This window comes from Peromyscus maniculatus, chromosome 22, assembly GCF_049852395.1.
Source record: "Peromyscus maniculatus bairdii isolate BWxNUB_F1_BW_parent chromosome 22, HU_Pman_BW_mat_3.1, whole genome shotgun sequence".
Taxonomy (NCBI): domain Eukaryota; kingdom Metazoa; phylum Chordata; class Mammalia; order Rodentia; family Cricetidae; genus Peromyscus; species Peromyscus maniculatus.
Genome location: NC_134873.1, coordinates 16036495 through 16054936, shown reverse-complemented (window position 1 = coordinate 16054936; position 18442 = coordinate 16036495). Strand labels below are relative to the sequence as shown.

Genomic DNA, 18442 nt, shown 5'->3' with positions numbered 1-18442 from the left:
TGCTGCTGGGTCTAGAGGCACATGCTTGTACTCTTAGGAGAGCTATGGGTTCTAGGCTAGCATAGGCTCCTTAGTAAATCCAGCCTCATTAAAAAAACAACACAACAGAAAGCTGGGAAGCTGGTAGACACCGTGATCTCACCACTTACAAGGTTCAAGAGTTCTAGGACAGCCTGGGTATTGTGAGAGCCTACCTTCCTCCCACTAATCCCAGAACTTAGGGATCTTTATGAGTTCGAGGCCAGCCTGGACTACAGAGTAAGTTTCAGGACAGCCAGGGTTACACAGAGAAACCCTGTCGCAAAAAAAAAAAAAAACAAAAACCTACCAATATCGAATGGTTTTGTTTCTGTTTCTTAGAAAAATGTTAGTAACTTAATAAAAAATGTGCATATACACTTTTGGGAGTTGGCTTTCCCCTTCCACTCCTACCATGGGATGGATCCAGATTGGATCCATACACCAAATGCTTTTACCTCTGGTCATCTTACAGGCAAAAAAATGTTCTTCATTCTTTAGTTTGTTTTTATTTTATTTTTTTTTATGTGCACTGGTGTTTTTCCATGGGTGTCTGGTCCCGTGGAACTAGTTACAGACAGTTGTGAGCTACCATGTGGGTGCTGAGAATTGAACTTAGGTCCTATGGAAGAGCAGTCCGTGTTCTTAATCAGTGAGCCATCTCTCCAGCCCATGTTCTTCATTCTTTTTTTTGTTTTGTTTTGTTTTTCAAGACAGGGTTTCTCTGTGTAGCTTTGCACCTTTCCTGGATCTCGCTCTGTAGACCAGGCTGGCCTTGAACTCATAAAGATCCTCCTGGCTCTGCCTCCCAAGTGCTGGGATTAAAGGCGTGCACCACCACCGCCCAGCATGTTCTTCATTCTTAAACTAGGGTCTTTCTAATGAAATCACTTTGGGGCAACTTAGCTTGGTAAGTAGTCAAAAAAGATCTCCTCTGCTGAGATAATGATTTCTGCCATAAAGTAATAACTATGAATTCTTTATTACCTCTGTTATGTATTTTTTTGTTTATAAGAGGTGGAGGATAGATAGTTTTGAGATTTTTTATGATATCAACCCTAAAAGTGCCTATGACTTTGGTATAAAGTAAAAAATAAACTTTGAGACCACTATAAAAAAAAACAGAAAGCAAAGGGTAATAATCAACAACCACAAATCTAATGCTATTATATGTAGCATACAGTGTAAGTTTAATATAAATGATAGAATATATTAATCAGAAAGAAAAATAAAGACAGTATGATAGACTAAAAACCCCAGAGCTAGTTGTGTGACTCTTGTCAACTCTCAAGATCTCTATGAGCCTTCATTCATTTGTAAAAAATGAGACATAAAACACATTATCCTTTCCAACTGTCTTTTGTGGCAGTTCTGTAACTGTGTGTCTATTCTGTAACTAAAATAATGTGACAGGGAAAGGTTATAGGAGAGAATGCAACCGATGACCTCTAATTGTACAGCTCATCAGAGACATCACTGTATTATAACTATTAGATAAGTTTCTGTGGGAAGGAATACACATCCAAGCCATCTGCTTATCCTCACAATTGCCAATTACTATGTATATAGTACTGTACCTCTTTCAGGTTACTTTCCATGAAAAGCCAATGATTTTTAAATACTCCTACTAAACTTCTTCCAAAGGTGAAAAAGGAAGAAAAAAAAAAAAACTAATCTAGAAACTAGGAAGTTGACCACAACCATTCATTAGCCTCACAATCTATCATATTGGCCTATAAATATAAGATTCAAATTGATGCCACATCCAAACTACCTACTATATGGACTCTAATGAATGGTCTAGGTCAGAAAACAGTAAATTCATGGGTAAGATAAATTCAGGAAGAATCTGCTCAAGTGCAAGTATTTTTCCACTCTAGGAGGACGCTAGCATATGAGGGCTGCTGGACTGACTTGCCAGCACCGCTTTAACAGATAAGACAGACAAACTGTGACTCTAGAAGCAATGCACACTAATGTATACTCAGAATTCAAATAGAACACAACCAACAGTCACAGATTATTACAAGGAAACTAAGGCGGGTTCTGTCTCCCCTGTACTTTAAATACTGTGCTTTACACTTCTAAACAGGCATTGAAAGGTCTCGAAGTGCTTAAAAAAAATAAAAATAAACAGCTTTTGTTTTTGTTTTTGATTTTGAGACAGGGTTCCTTTGTATAGCCTTGGCTGTCCTGAAACTCGCTTTGTAGACCAGGCTGGCCTCAAACTCACAGAGATCTGCCTGCCTCTGCCTTAAGTGCTGGAATTAAAGGTTTGAGTCACCACTGTCCGGCATAAATGGCCTTTTAGTGTGTTAATTTATAAATGTTTACACACAAATTTTTCAGAAAGATAATACATCAAAATGAGGTATGCTCATTTATAACTTTTCATATCAATGAAATAAACTAATTTTCAACCTACTGATATGTGACCACAATCAAAGCTTCTTTTTCTGCTGCTGTTTGTTTTTCAAGTTTGTGTGGGTGGGTTTACCTGCACATGATAGGCACACACACAGAGGCCAGGGTACAATGTGCAGGAGGCTGATTCTCTCCTTCCACCATGTGGGTTCCAAGGATCAAACTGGGATGTCAGGCTTGGCAGCAGGCACCTTAACTGCTGAACTATCTCACTGGCCCCATTCTGATTTTTGGTTGTTTCTTTCTGAGATGAGGTCTTACTAGGTTACTCTAGCCAGACTGAAATGTACAATACTCCAGCCTCAACCTCCCAAGAAGCTGGGATACAGACATTCACAACAGCACTAGCTCAAAAGGGAAGGGCAGCTGGGTCTCCAACAGTCCACATGTCCAGAAATGAGCTCAAGCTCGACTACAGAAGAGACACTGATTGCTCTCTACTGACAGACATATATATGCCTGTGGCAGCTATCTACATATGGAAGCCCATGCTGGCCTCCAGGCTTCCTCAGCATCACAAATAGCTGTTACACAATTCAAAGTCCACATTAGCCTCCTGGCCCTCCTCCCTTCCCCCAGCTTCCTGTCCTCCTTACAACAGGCCTGTGTTTCCACTCCATGCTCTCTCACTTCTCCTGAAGACAGCCCTGCCTGTGACCAGTCTACTTCTTTCTCTCACTGCTCTGGACTCTTCCAGGTGCCTCTGGATAACTTCTCTTATTCACAATAAAAACCTTCTCCCTAATGAAGAAGCCATTTCAGTGGTCTCTTTACCATGCCCCTCACACAGAGGGGATATTCTTGCTCTAGAAAAGAACCAATTGAAAATATCTCAAGGGTTGGGTACATGACTCAGAGGTACATCTCTCACTTACATGGAATCCAATGATGCCTTATATTCAACCCCCAACACCACAAAAATAAGCAAATCTGAAGTATCACATTAAAGAAAATTAAAGTTGAAATCTAAGGAACACTCAAGGCCCTGGCTGGTGGGAAGACATCCACGGCCCCCTTTTGCAGTTCTGCTCAAGTGGGGGTTAGTCAGGTGCCGGGCAGGTGAGTGCCATAATGATGAGCAAATATGTGGTGGAGAAATGGCAGAGAAAGAGAAGCAGAGTGGTCCATGTGCTGTGGAAAGAGGCAGAAAGGAAGAAATGAAGAGAAAATATGGATTGATAAGATAAAAAGGGAGATTATGGAATCTACTTTTAAAAAGGAACTACTTGTTTTAAATAAGATAAATAATGAAAATTTTGTGGTCTGAGTTTATCAGATGTTACTGGACATTGTTAATATATATAATGGAGTTTTTATCTGAATCTGTCAAATGTTAATGGACTAGACATCATTAATGTAATTTTTGTCTGTATATATTGTATATACTTATTAGATAGTTTTTCTTGTATTAGTTATAAGCTTTCTTTAATTTTAGACAAAAAGAGAGGAGATGTGGTGGTATTGTGTCACCAAAATATTGTGTACCTTAATAAATTTATCTGGGGAATAAAATTTATTTATTCTGAAAATGAAGGCTGATGTTGGAGGCCTGATTGCCACATGGGGCCATGGTGCTGTCTGGGCCAACATTTGTGGCTCCTGTTGCAACCGAAGGCTGTGTGTGTGTGTGTGTGTGTGTGTGTGTGTGTGTGTGGTTGCCTGAGGCCTTTTCAGTCACCGGAACCATGTTGGTACCCAAAGGCCATGCTGCAGTCGAGCCCACACAGACCTGAGTAGCACATACTATTACCCAGTGCCATGGTAACATCTGGGCCAGGGCTACAGCTGGGAGCCATGTCTGGGTCCCCAGCCCTACTGCAGCCAAGGTCTATGTTGATATTCATACCTCCTGTTGCCATTGAGGACCATACTGATTCCAGTGATCTGGGCTGCCACCCAGGGCCATGCCAATTGGGTTGGCCTATGCAGCTACCAGGGTCCCTGGTGACAATTAGACCCAGAATGCTGCCCAATGACCATGTCTGGGTCTGTGGTCCTACTGCAGCTGAGGTCTGTGTTGAAGTCTGTGGTCCATGTTGCCACCAGAGGTCACATGGAGCCTGGGGTCTGGGCCACAACCTGTGGCCTTGTTGGTGTCTGGGGCCATGATGCTGCCAGAGCCATCCTGATCTGAGTTGCCAGTGCTTCCACCTGGACTCAGGATGTCGACAGACCGAGCTGCAGCCTGAGACAATTTGGGTCCCTGGTGGAGCTGTAGCTGGGGTCTGTGTTGAAGTCTATGACCAAGAATGCCGCTAGGGCCTATACAGAGGCCTGGGATCTCAACCACAGCCGATGGACTTGTTGGAGTCTGGGGGCATACAGATCTAGGTGGCCTGTGCTGCTACTTGGGGCCATGGTGTCATCCAGGCCCAGGCTACTCCCAAGGGCCAAGTCTGAGTCTGTGGCCCTAGAGCGGCCGGGGTCTGGATTGACATATGTGGCCTGTTGTCACTGAGGGCCATGAGGATGCCCAGGGTCAGATATCCATCTGAGCCCAGGTCGGTGTCCTAGGGCCATGCAGATCTGAGCAGCCTGCACTGCTGGCCAATGCCATGGTGATGTCTGGGCCAGAGTTACAGCTGAGGGCCATGTCTGAGTCTGTGCCCCTACTGCAGCCAGGGTCTGTGTTGATTTCAAAGGCTCCTGTTACCATAGAAGGCCGTGCAGACACTCGAGGGCGAAGGTCATGTTGGTGTCCGAGGGCCACACTAAACCACTGGGGCTCGGGCCAATTTGAGTGGCCTGCACTGCTACCTGGGGAAATTGTGACATCTAGACCCAGCTGCTGCCAAGGACCATGTCTGGGTCTGTGGTCAAGCTGCAGCTGGGGTCTGTGTTGATGTCTGTGACCCACATCACCTCAGGGGTCCAAAGTAACCCTGCAAGATGAAATCAGAGGGCCATGCTGAGCCAGCTCCACCCTTTGCTAGCTCAGAGAAAGCTGGCCTTGCCTCTCGATGGACATTGCAGCAAGAAAGCTGGCCTCAACCCTCATGGGAGAGATGGCCCCACCGCTCACCACAAGTGAGAGTGAAACAACCCTGAGGGCATGGGCGTAGGGGAGCTGATTCCACCCTCTCACCTGAGGTGGATGGCCCCAATGGCCTGGACTGACTAGCTCAGTTACCATCCGCTCACAGCAGGGCCTTGGGTTGGCCCACCCTAACATCTACCCCATCCAGGACCTGCTGGAGCTTGTGAAGGGACTGATCCTGTGGGACAATACCCACAGGGGCTCAATGACTCAGGGCAGCCACTGGATATCCCAGAGGAGTTCTGGTGAGTGATGATGATGTACCAGAAACCAGAGGCCTTGAACCAGACCCCAGATTCACTGCAATCAACATTTGCTAGTAAAGCAGGCAGGACAAAAGGGTGTACTGTATAACACAGAGGCCCTCGATGCCACCCAGATGAATGAAGAGGTGCTGAAGAGGTGGGAAAGAAAGAGAAGTGAAGAGGTTTTTGTTTGTCTTGTTCTTGTTTGCTCGCTTGCTTTGTTTTGATTTTTAAAATTTTCTTGGGTGGGGGGGAACACTGCAGAGCTGAGGGGAGGATTTGGGAGGGTGGGAGGTAAGTGGAACTGGGGTGCATGATGTGAAACTCCAAAAGAATCAAATTTTCAAAAAAAAAAAATTAGATCATACAATAGCTACTTATAAAAAGAAATTGCAGTCTATTTTTAAATTTTTTAGCACAATTCAGTGTTTCTCAAAGACGCATCACTGGCAACTCTTCAATGTGAGGAACTGTCCATGTAAGGTATGTGGTGTTCCTATTACCTGCCTATTAAATGATACAGTGTGTTCCTCTTCTCATCCAGTATTATCTTCAAAAATAGCTCCTCGCACACCAGAGTGATCCCCTGCCCACAATTAAGAACCACCATTAGCCAGGCCATGGTGGCACAGACCTTTAATCCCAGTACTCTCAGGAGGCAGAGGCAGAGGCAGATGGATCTCTGCTTTCAAGGCAAGCCTGGTCTACAGAGTGAGATCTAGGACAGCCAGGAAAGACTACATAAAGAAACCCTGTCTCAAAAAACAAAACAAAACAAACAAACAAACAAACAAAAAAAGCACAAACTTTGTATCCTTATTTTGGTTTAATGTTGTGAAACAGGGTGTGGTAGTTTAAAGAAAATGGTCCCCATAGATTCATATATTTAAATGCTTGGTCCCCAACTGTTGGAAGTGTTTTAGGAAGGATTAGGAGGTGTGGCCTTCTTGGAGGAGTATCACTGGGCGTGTACTTTGAGGTCTCAAAACCCATCTAATTCCCAGTCTAGCTCACTCTGTCTCATGCTTGTGAATCCAAGAGGTAAGCTCTCAATTACTGTTCTAGCACCCTCTCTGACTGTAAACCCAACTGAAAGCTTTCTTTTATAAGTTGCCTTGGTCATAATGCTTTATCACAGCAACAAAGTAACTAATACACAGAGTTTGCTGGGTAGCCCTACCATCTTGGTATTCAATAAGTAGCTGAAGCTGGCCTGGCACTTGTCTCTATTTCCTGAAAACTGAGAAATGCGCCCCAGCCTACCTAACATTTTTTTTATTCAAATTTCTTATCTTAATGAAATATCTCCAATGTAGATGGCCAAATTTGTCTCAATATACACAATGAATTTGGCATAATTTTAACATTTCTTAATGACAGTCTTAATTATGCAAATAAGACTATTATAAGCTAACATAACAAGACTCTTAGAAATCGACGATTATCTTTGACCCTATTTACATATCTACTACATTTGAAGATTAAAAATTCATTTTTAAATGTGTGTGTCTGGGTGTGTGTGTGTGTGTGTGTGTGTGTGTGTGTGCGCGTGTGTGTGTCTGTGCATGTGTGAAACAGAATGCATGTGGAGACCAAAAGACAACCTCCAGAAATCACCTCCTTTCTTCCACAGTGAGCTCTGGAGACTGAACTCAGGTCACCGAACTGGCAAGAGCTTTACCTCCTTGAGACATTTTGGCAGCCCTATTTGTGTATTTGTTTGTTTATCTATTTATTTGGGGGAGAGGCTCTTGCTATGCTGTCCAAGCTGGTCTAGAACTCATAGGCTCGAGTGATCTTCCAGCCTTAGCTTCTCTCAAGCATCTTGGACTACAGGCATGTGTGATGATGCCCAGCAAAGACTTTCTCTTGACACACAAAGACCTTTTCCATTTCATTCTTTTTAAGAAATCTTATTTCTTCTTACACTGCCTACTTTTGAAGCTGCTGTGTAATAATTTTTGTCCAATTACCAAGCACAAAGTGATAGATGACAGCTTAAAGATGACTCCAGGCCTTCCTAAGAATCAAGGTGCATAGGCTTTGAAAATCAGCTACTTACTTTTTCATGAAGAATTTACTTTACTTACTTTTGATTTTATAAATGCTATGACTTAAAAAAAATCCAAGGACTGAGAGAAAAATGAACTAGAAGTTCATAAAGTACATTATACTAACCAATGAAGGTTTAAGACAAAGAATACCAAAACATACTAAATTTTATTAGATACTCTAAACATAATTATTACTAGTAATACTTTTAATAACTCACCTGATTTCCTTTAGTCCTTCTCTCTGGATAACTTGAAGAATTTCTTTATGACTCATAGGTGTATTGGGGTATTTTTCTAAGACCTGAGAAGCAAGGAATAACAATGAATTCTTATTTTAAGTTCTCATTCTTATAATTGTCTATTATTATTATAACTATGTCAATAATTAGATCTATAACATACATATCTAGAGACTTCACCCAGATATTTTCTGTTAATCACAAACAGTAAGTCAAATTATGAAGCAGAAATGGATCAAAAAGGTTAAAATTAACACTTTAATTAATCCTATTAATGAATATGGAATTGATTACTCTTAGTCTCCATTCCCATACCACATCCCTACCTGTGGTCTACCACTGCACACATCTTTAGATTATCTACTTTAGTAGGGTGTAGTGGCACAGACCTTTAATCCCAGAACTCAGGAGGCAGAGGCAGGTGGATTTCTGCCTCTGCTTTCCAAGAGTGCTGGGATTAAAGGCATACATCACCATGCCCAGCTAAATCCATGCTTCCTTTAAATAAAAATTAAAAATACAACAACAACAACTATGTTTTGGATACAACACGAACAGTAAGCTTAGTTTGTTCTGTCTTTCCCATTAAATTTAACTAAAAATCGGGACAGAATGAATGGAATCACTATTTGAAGACTCTGAAAATGGGAGCAGATAAAGCTAAACCACAATTAGAAAAAACACAGTATAGTCAGGAGTGAATTTCCTGGTTTTGATTTCTCTACAACCTCCTGTCCTGGACTCAACAGCAACCTGAAACCCAAGAGCACACTGATACAGACAGAAAATGTTCCAAGACAATCTGTCATTTTTGATCTGAAGCACAGTAAAGGGAGCCCTTCCTAATGTCAGAGGTAGAGAATTCTCCTAATTTGTTTTTAGGCTTTGGGTATGTCATGGTCCTTTCCCTCTCTATACCTGCCCAGGCAACATGGCAGCAGCTATAAACCAATACCACACTTGGAAACTAACCACTAGCAAACATAAATACAAAATAGATGTGAATAGCTGCCAAAGTTCTAAAAATTATGATGTTTTGAAATTTAATACACAGGAGATTGGTAGAAACTTGGGAGTTAAAGCCAATGTCAGGCATGGTAGGACATTCCTTTAATCCCAGAACTGGAGGTAGTGGTAGGCAGTTCTGTGAGTTCAAAGACAGCCAGGATACAACTTTTTTCTCAAAAACAAACAAAAAAATAATTTCTGGCCGGGCTGTGGTGGTACACATCTTTAATCCCAGCACTTGGGAGGCAGAGGCAGGTGGATCTCTGATCTGTGTGAGTTCAAGGCCAGCCTGGTCTACAGAGTGAGTTCTAGGATAGCCAGGACTGTTTCGCAGAGAAACCCTGTCTCGAGAACACACACACACACACACACACACACACACACACACACACACACACACACACAGAAAAAAACATAAAAAAAATTCTCATAGGATTTAAACAAGCATTTGATGTTGTTTTAGTTTGATTTGAGGACAGATTCTCTAGCCCAGGCTGCCCATAACTCCCCACATAGAGCCAAGAATGCTCTTGAACTTCTTTTTGATCCCCCTATCTGCCCTTCCCCATGCTCAGACACTCCACATCCACCTGGTTTTTGCTAGAGATGGACTCCAGGGCCTCTTATATGTTATTCAGCACTGTACCCAATGAGACACATGCCAGCCGCTCAGGGCTGTGGGATCCTAACAGCATCAGAATGTCAGATACATAATCTACAATCACTCAGCGGAACTCACAAAAGACAAACTACACACAACAGACCCCAAATGGCAACTGTTAAGATCAGACACGCACAACTATGCTTCAGGAAACAGTGGTGCAGGCCGTTAGCCCCGGCACTCAGCACGCTGAAGCAGGAGTCAGTGCCCTGCTCGTCAATAATCTTTGCCACATCCTATTTCTGATGTTAGCTTTATCAAAAATGTCACCCTCATTACTCAGGTGAAGTAAACAAAAGAGCATGCTTTCCTTGAGCTATTAGCCTTCTGTTTTTTTCTTTAGTTTTCACTATAAATAACTAATGGTATATTAATTTCTACTAATTAAAAAAACAAACAGAAAATAATCATAAATTCCAAAACTCACTCCTCTGTTCAGAAACTGCACTATACTGCAAGAAAAACCAAGAGTAAACTATCATGAGTGAAACACTTGTGTTTACACGCAACAGTCCTTTGGTTAAGCTGGACAGAATGGTATGTGACTCTAATTCCAGTGCTGTCAAGGGAGAGACAGCAGTACCAGTTAGAAGCCAGCCTAGACTACACATGGAGAGGGTGTCTCCCCCTCCAAACGGATCGTGCCTGTAATTACAGCACTTAGGAGAGACAGGAATACTGCAACAAACTGTTGTCAGTCTAGGCTACATAATGAGTTCCACGACAGCTGGGCAACAAAACAAAACAGAAACAGGACCTGGGACGGTGAGATGGATCAGCAAGTGAGAGCATTTACCCTGAGTTCAATCCCCCAGAGCCACATGAGAGAGGAAGAGAAAGAAGTGCCTCTTGCGTTTCAAGTTGCTTTCTGAGCTGTGTGCACATGACCTCACACATAAATACTAATAATAAAAAAAGGACAGTTTCTCCTTTCGATAACCATTTTTGTTTATATTTAATTATCTTTTTTTTTTTTTTGGAAAGGAAGTTCGAGACAGAATTTCTACATGTAACAGTCCTGGAACTCGCTTTGTAGACCAGACTTGCCTTAAATTCAGCCTTCTGATGCCAGGATTAAAGAAGTGCACCACCACAGCCTGGCTTATATTTAATTATCTGAATCTCCCTAAGAAAATATAAAGAATGAGAAAAATATATACATACACTAGAAAAACCTGAGAATCAAAACACTTCTGAGCAAAAATACAAAACTGTTACAATTTTTTTAAAAGTACAGCAAGTGTAGATTTACTAAGGAAAAGTGAGGAAAACTCTTTAAGGTGGGAAGGATCCAAGGAAGGCATACCATATTATATTCTTTTACCACAAGCTCAAGATGTAGGCTAGCAGTTTTCCAAAACAGCTACCTTATTCTGACCACAGGAGGGCAGTGTCTGTCTCACAAAACAAAAAACAAACAAAAAATTCTACTGGAACTGTTCAAACTACAAAACACAATTTAAACAAACTACTCTTATGACAATATGATCAAACATGAAAAAAAAATTAGAAATCAACAGTATAGGGCTGGAGAGATGGCTCAGTGGTTAAGGGCACTGTCTGCTCTTCCAGAGGTCCTGAGTTCAACTCCCAGCACCCACATGGTGGCTCTCAACCATCTGTATCCGGAGCTGATGCCCTCTTCTGTCTGATGCCCTCTCCATCATGCAAATGGAGCACTCATATACATAAGATACATAAATAAATAAATCTTTAAAAAATTAATAGTATAAAGAACTCAAGGGCACAGTTGGAGAGATGGCTCAGCTGTTAAGAGCACCGACTTACTGCTCTTCCAGAGGACTCGGGATCAATTCCCAGACGCCACACGGCCACAAACAACTGTTTGTATCCTAGTTCCAGAGGACCCAACACCCTCACACAGACATACAAGCAGGCAAAACAATGCACATAAAATATAAATAAATAATTTTTTAAAAAAGAGACAAAGAACTCAAGGGCAATGGACAAGGTTCCTAAAGGACTTACTAAGACTATTCCTCAGCCAGAAATAGTGGTGCAGGACTTTATTTTTTCAGCACCCAGGAGCCAGAGATGCAGAGGCAGGCACCGGATCCCTTTGAGTTCCATGCCAGCCTAGTCTACATAGCAAATTCCAAGTGGGCCAGGGCTATATAGTAAGACCCTGTCTCAAACAAAACAAAGCAAAGCAAAACAAAACAAAAAGCAGGATTTAAATTATCAGTCTCTAGTAAGTTCATTCAAGAAGTGAAAAGATGAATGAAGAGTCTGAATTTTGTGTAACGTGGATCATTTAATTTTACATTTAAAATGTTAATAACATAATAATCTCTTAATGTCTGGCATAAGAATTATTCACTATCACTTCTCGGCCTTTTGGCTAAGATCAAGTGAAGAGTTATTTACTGACCAAAAAGCCTTAAACAGGATAACTAATACTTTGTAGTCACAGAGATCAACCAGAACACAAGCAGATTAAGGTTTCGGAAGTCTGTGCTACACAAGATACACAAGATGACTATCAAACCAACTAGGTGGCTAATGGGACAGGAGGAAAAAAAAAAGTCAAATCTGAAATAAATTAAAAAAAAAAGAAAAGTCAAATCTGAGTCAGGCGTGGTAGCACAGGATTTTAATTCCAGCACTTGGAGGTAGTGTCGTGTGGACCTCTGTGTTCGAAGATAACCTGGTCTACAGAGTTTGCTCCAGGACAGCCAGGGCTACACAGAGAAAAATCCTTATCTTGACCAAAAAAAATTTTAAAAATTAAAAAAAAAAGGGTGGGGGGGAGCCAGGCTGGAGAAATTTCAGCAGTAAAGAACAATGGATTATCTTCCAAATGATCCAGGTTCAATTCCTAGAACCAATATGAAGGTTCACAACCTCTGTAACTTCAGTTTCAAAGAATCCCACACCCTCTTCTGGCCTTAACAGCACCAAGTGTGCAGGAAAAACACTCAAACACATAAAAATAACATTTTTAGGCCGGGCGGTGGTGGAGCACGCCTTTAATCCCAGCACTCGGGAGGCAGAGGCAGGCGGATCTCTGTGAGTTCGAGGCCAGCCTGGGCTACCAAGTGAGTTCCAGGAAAGGCGCAAAGCTACACAGAGAAACCCTGCCTCGGAAAAAAAAAAAAACATTTTTAAAAAAGGGCCAAAATGCTTCTGCAGTTATAGTGGTCAACAATGTCTAATCTGCAAGGTTAATAGAAACATTCTGTTTTTCAACAACAAAATTGCTTTAACTAGCTGTGAGAACTCAGACTCCATTTAATCAGGAAAAGGCATCAGATTCAGCAGACTTAGCAGTGAACTGGCATCCAGGTCAACAACTAACACTGAATTCTTCCTAGAACATCAAATCAAACAGGGAATGGGAGTCAACCAACTACTTTTGCCAATGACAGAAATGAATTTCCACACCAAGACAAAAGGAGAGCCTAGCCATTCCAAATTTTGATTCCCTCATGAGAAGCGGGTACAGTTTTGACATTTGCTTCATCCTCCAAACTTCTACTACCTGATATTTGAAACCGAGGAACCAAATGAAGTCAAGATGCTACTTTCCCACCTACCAAACTCACTATATACGAACACTGTGACAGCTTAGAAACTGAACTTTACACAGGAAAGTCATCCCGCTGAAGGAGGAACAGAAGGAGAGAGAAAGGAACACAGGCACTTCAAACTGCAAACACAACTAGCTAGGAGATGGTGGTGCACGCCTTTCACCCCAGCACTCCAGAGTCAAAGGTAGGGCGATCTCTGTGAGTTCTAGGCCAGTCTGCTCTACAGAGTGAACTCCAGGACAGCCAGGGTTATACTGAGAAACCCTGTCTCAAAAAAAGAAAAGAAAGAAGAAGGAAGGGAGGGAGGGAGGGAGGGAGGGAGGGAGGGAGGGAGGGAGGGAGGGAGGGAGGGAGGGAGGGAGGAAACAGAACTAAATAGTGAGGGGACTCTTGCACAAAGAACCAAGGGGAAGGAACTCTAACAAGTTTCTAAACTCCATTATGCCGACATTCTAATATCAGTCCTCTCTACTCAAGCCGTACTCTTCCTATGTCTAGTGAATTGTGCTGGATTTCACCCAAAGTTAAGAAGCACTTATTCCTTCCAAGTAGCCAGTATTATTTCTTCAAGGTCAGTGACTGCTACATAGTAATGACGCCACAAACAGACAAGGTTACTCGAGGAGGAGGAGGAGGAGGAGGAGGAGGAGGAGGAGGAGGAGGAGGAGACAATTAAATTCAAGAAGGTAAGTTATACTATCAACAACACTGGCACTGAGCGGGATGATTAAAGGTTTTCTCCTTGTTTGTCCCCTCCGTATTTCCTATTCTGTACAAGTTTTTATTTTAACCTAGAGCTGTCTGCTTTATGTAATATTCCCTTTCATGGATTCTACCTTTATTGAGTCATACATGACATAAAAGTGATAAGGCTGGTACTATGTGAAGTAACATGCATGCATTCATTAACATAATCTGAAGAAAAGCCGGGAGTAAACAGGAAAACATTATCACACACAAAGTTGTCTGAGAAAAATCAATGAGAAAATACTTATTCAAAGAAAGCAATAGAAGAAAGAGCTCAGAATTGCATGCTGAGGCAGAAGGGTCTTGAATTCCAGGACAACCTGTGCTATATGGCAAGACTGTGTCAAAAGCAAGCAAAACACACCCCCTTAATATTTAGAGGGAAACTAATAAAAGGAAGAAATGTTAATAAATCAAACACAATTAGAAACACAAAAACAATTAGAATTTTATAAGAAAAATTCAGATGGAAATACATTTGCTTATAGTGTAAAGTTCTCTCATTATGCATGGTAATATTTAATCATAATTGAACATCAAAGTGCTCTTATCTTTTAAGCAAAAAAAAAAAAAAAAAGTAATATTAGCCTTGGAACAGAACTCCAAAACTCAAAACCCTGGGTGTGGTAATGTACATATACAATCTCAGCACAAGAGGCTAGAGAAGATCAAGAGTCCAAATGTTATGTGTATTGATTGGTGTTTTGCCTGTGTGTATGTCTGTGAGGGTGTTGGATCCCCTGGAACTGGAGTTTCATACGATTGTGAGCTGCCATGTAGGTGCTGGGATTGAACCCAGGTCACCCTAGGTTATATAGTGAATTTAAAGACAGCCTGTTCTAATTTCAAAAAAAAAAAAAAAAAAATAGCAACAATAAAAAGCTAAAACTATGGCCTAGCAATTTATTCCTAATAAAAAATAACTAAAAGCATATACTGAGACAAAGAACTGTGCAAACATGTTCATAAAAACCTTTTCCAGGGGCTGGAGAGATGGCTCAGCAGTTAAGAGCACTGACTGCTCTTCCAGAGGACCTGGGTTCAATTCCCAGCACCCACATGGCAGCTCACCACTGTCTGTAACTCAAGTTCTAACACACTTACACAAACATATTAAAAAATACTAAATTATGTTTTACAAAAAACCTTATTCACCATTAAAAACTATGTAACATATTTAGAAAAATGATTTGAAAACTACACAGCTGTATGTGTCTCACTGGAAACAAAGGTCGACCTTTCAGTACCCATAGAAATGGACTACCAACCTTAAAATCTATACTCAGCAAGAACACTCAACTAGGAACGGTGGCCCCTGTTGGAATAGCAGAACTCCAGAGGCTAAGGCAAGAAGAACCAGGTGGGTTAGACCCTATCCAAAACAAAACACCCTTCTGGAATGAAAGTAAAATAAAGTTATTCTCAGGAGCTGGATAAATGCCTCAGTGGTTAGAAGCACAAAATGTTCTTCTGGAGGAGGTTCATTTTCCAGCACCCACATCAGGCAGCTCACAAATACCTATCTATGACTCTAGCTCCAGGGGAATACAATTTAACTCGGACCTCTGCAAGCACAGGCACACACACACTTAACAATTTTACAAGACTAAGTTGTTCTTGGCCAGGCAGTGGTGGTATACACAATTAATCCCAGCACTCAGGAGGCAGAGGCAGGTGCATCTCTGGAGTTCAAAGCCAGCCTGGTCTACAGAAAGAGCTCCAGGACAGCCAGAACTACACAGCGAAACAATCTTAAAAAGCCAAAAAAAAAATTTAAAAACAAAGTTTTATTTTGTTGTTGTTTGTTTTTTTCAAGACAGAGTTTCTCTGTGTAGCTTTTGGAGCCTGTCCTGGCACTCTGTAGCCCAGGCTGGCCTTGAAATCAGAGATTCTCCTGCCTCTGCCTCCCAAGTGCTGGGATTAAAGGTGTGAGCCACCACCACGCAGCTAAAGTCACTCTTACAGAGAATATGTGCAGAAAAGGAAAAGAACAGAGCAAGCCTGTAACTACTGTCCTTATTTTGTCCTGCCTCCAACAACTGGCCATTGACTGGTATATGAGAACTTGGACTTGGAGAGAAATTTTCCTGTACAAACCATGTGATTTATGTGAACATCTGCTTTCCTTCTAGAAATTCAGAATTGTGATATATGCTGACCTGTTCTCAATAAAAAAAAAAAAAAAAAAAAAAAAACTCCCTGGCACTGTTTCGTGACAGACGTTTTACTTTTATTCCTTGTCATAATTCACTCCTGGAGGCACTAAGTTGTGATCCTACTCAGAAACCACTTGAAACCTTCCTCCAAATTTCACCTCAAGCATATTTCCATCTATCTACCCACTTCAATTTGAATGTTTTGTATGTAAATACACATTCACACATGTGTACCTGTGGGTGGATGCCAAAGGTCAACCTCAAGTACATTACCCTTAGCAGCCCTCCACTGGACTTCCTTTTTGAGACATTCTCTCACTTAGGCCTGGGGCTCATTGCTGGCCAGTGGATTCCAGGGGTCTGCCTGTCTTCCTTCCCCAGTCCTAGGATTACAAGCATACATACCATACCTGGCTTTTTACGTGGGTGCTGAGGATCCAAACTCAGGTCCTCCTGCTTGTGTACACTTGACCAAGTGAATCATCTTCCCAGCCTTGTTGTTGTTTTCTCCTTGAAACAAAGTCTCAATCCAAATCCTGCCTCCATATCCCCCAAGTTTTGAGGTCACAGGCCCATGCACCATGTCCTGCTTCTACTGCACCCAGTTGTGACTGAATTCTACGCCATAATAAATGACAGTGATTAGTCTGACTAAAAGCCCAGCCCCGTGTGTTGTCTTACAGAATTACTAAACCTGGAGGTGGTATCAGGGATCTCTCCCACAAAAAAGAAACTAGGAGTCTGTTGCTAGGAGACCATGTTCTAAAAGACAGCTAAAAGTTTTCAAGGCAGAAGAGAAATACTATCAGAATCTGAACAATAAATAATGAAAGAACAAGTCGGACTCAGTGACGTACTCCAGCAGAAGTGGAAGGATCAGAAGTTCAAGGTCATTCTTGACTCCATAGGGAATTCCAGGCCAGTGTGGGCTACATGAGACTCTATCTCAAAAAAAATATAATATAAAAACAATATGAAGAGTTGGGAGCTGAAGAGATGGTTCAGAGGTTAAGAGCACTCACTGGCTGCTCTTCCAGAAGACTCTGGTTCAATTCCTAGCACCCACATAGCAGCTCACAACCATTTTTAACCTCAGTTCCAGGGAATTCAATGCCCTCTTCTGACCTCCAAGGGCACCAGACATGCACACAGTATACAAATATACATACAGGCAAAACATCCATACACATAAAATAATAAATTAAAAAAAATAATAAAGAGCAAATATATGGTAAGTATAATAGGCTTTCTCCTGAACTTTCAAAATTATTTTCCATGCCAGGTATGGTGGCTCACACCTTTAATCCCAGCACTTAGAAGGCAGATAGGGGATCTCTGTGAGTTCGAAGCCAGCCTGGACCACCAAGAGAATTCCAGGACAGCCAAGGCTATTACACAGAGAAACTCTGCATGGAAAAACTATATAGTCTTTTTTGTGTTTATATATATATGTGTGTGTGTGTGTGTGTGTGTGTGTGTGTGTGTGTGTGTGTGTGTGTGTGTGTATATATATAAAAATTCATTCCATAGTTATATGCAAAATTATAATCTTTCATGGGCTTTCTAATTTGTAGTATCATAAGACAATGGCAATATATACAGGTTAGTAAGGGAACTATATGGTGATAAGTAAAACAATGATTCTAAAAGGTAGGTATACTCTCTTCTCTAGAGCAATGTGGGGTGACGACAAACACAAAATGAGACAACTTAGAAAGAAGGTGTGGTGGCTCACACCTACGATAATAGCGGAGGCCATGAGGCAAGGCTAGGAGGTGGAGGCAGAAAGATCAACAGGAATTTGAGGTCAGCCTGGACTAGCTCTCACAGTGAGAGACCCTATCTCAAAGAGCCAAAGAAGTGGAGAGTGGCCCCATGAGCCACCCCCTTCCTGGAAATCTTGGCTGTTAATGGCTGCCAGAGGAGGAGGAAGGGGCATTTTCTTCAGTGGCTACACTGGGAAGTGCCCACAATCCCGTCAATAACCCCTCCTCCATGCACCTGTAAGCAACCCAAATGAAAACTCACTGGGCCACCAAACTGTTATCAGCAAAGAAAGTACAAGGGAAAGGAGGGAAGAGGAAGGGCATCAGCAGGAGGAGGAGACAAGGCAGGATAATGGTGGATAAAATGATAAAAATTCATGGACATGGATGAAAATGTTGTAATGGAATTCATTATTATGTATAACTTAATGTGGACTAATAAAAACCATTAAAGATAAGTAAGCCAGGCATGAGGACTAAGAACTAAGATCCCAGCACTCAGGGCCAGCCTGGCCTACATAGCAAGTTCCAGGCCA

General features: G+C 41.7%; 1 protein-coding gene across 5 annotated transcripts in view; it reads right to left on the bottom strand.

Annotated features, from left to right (window-relative positions):
* LOC121826268 (putative Polycomb group protein ASXL2) overlaps window positions 1-18442 on the bottom strand; it is a 142338-nt gene that overhangs the window by 61448 nt on the left and 62448 nt on the right. For 4 of the 5 annotated variants that reach the window (XR_013046978.1, XM_076558758.1, XM_076558759.1 and 1 more), the window contains one exon: window positions 7997-8079. Coding sequence is in view for 4 of the 5 variants with exons in the window: in XM_076558758.1 (XP_076414873.1) it covers window positions 7997-8079 (83 nt within the window). In the remaining variant the exon portion in view is untranslated. Of the gene's footprint in view, window positions 1-7996; window positions 8080-16550; window positions 17591-18442 lie in introns of those variants that run through there. The other variant, XM_076558761.1, reaches the window with a different exon arrangement.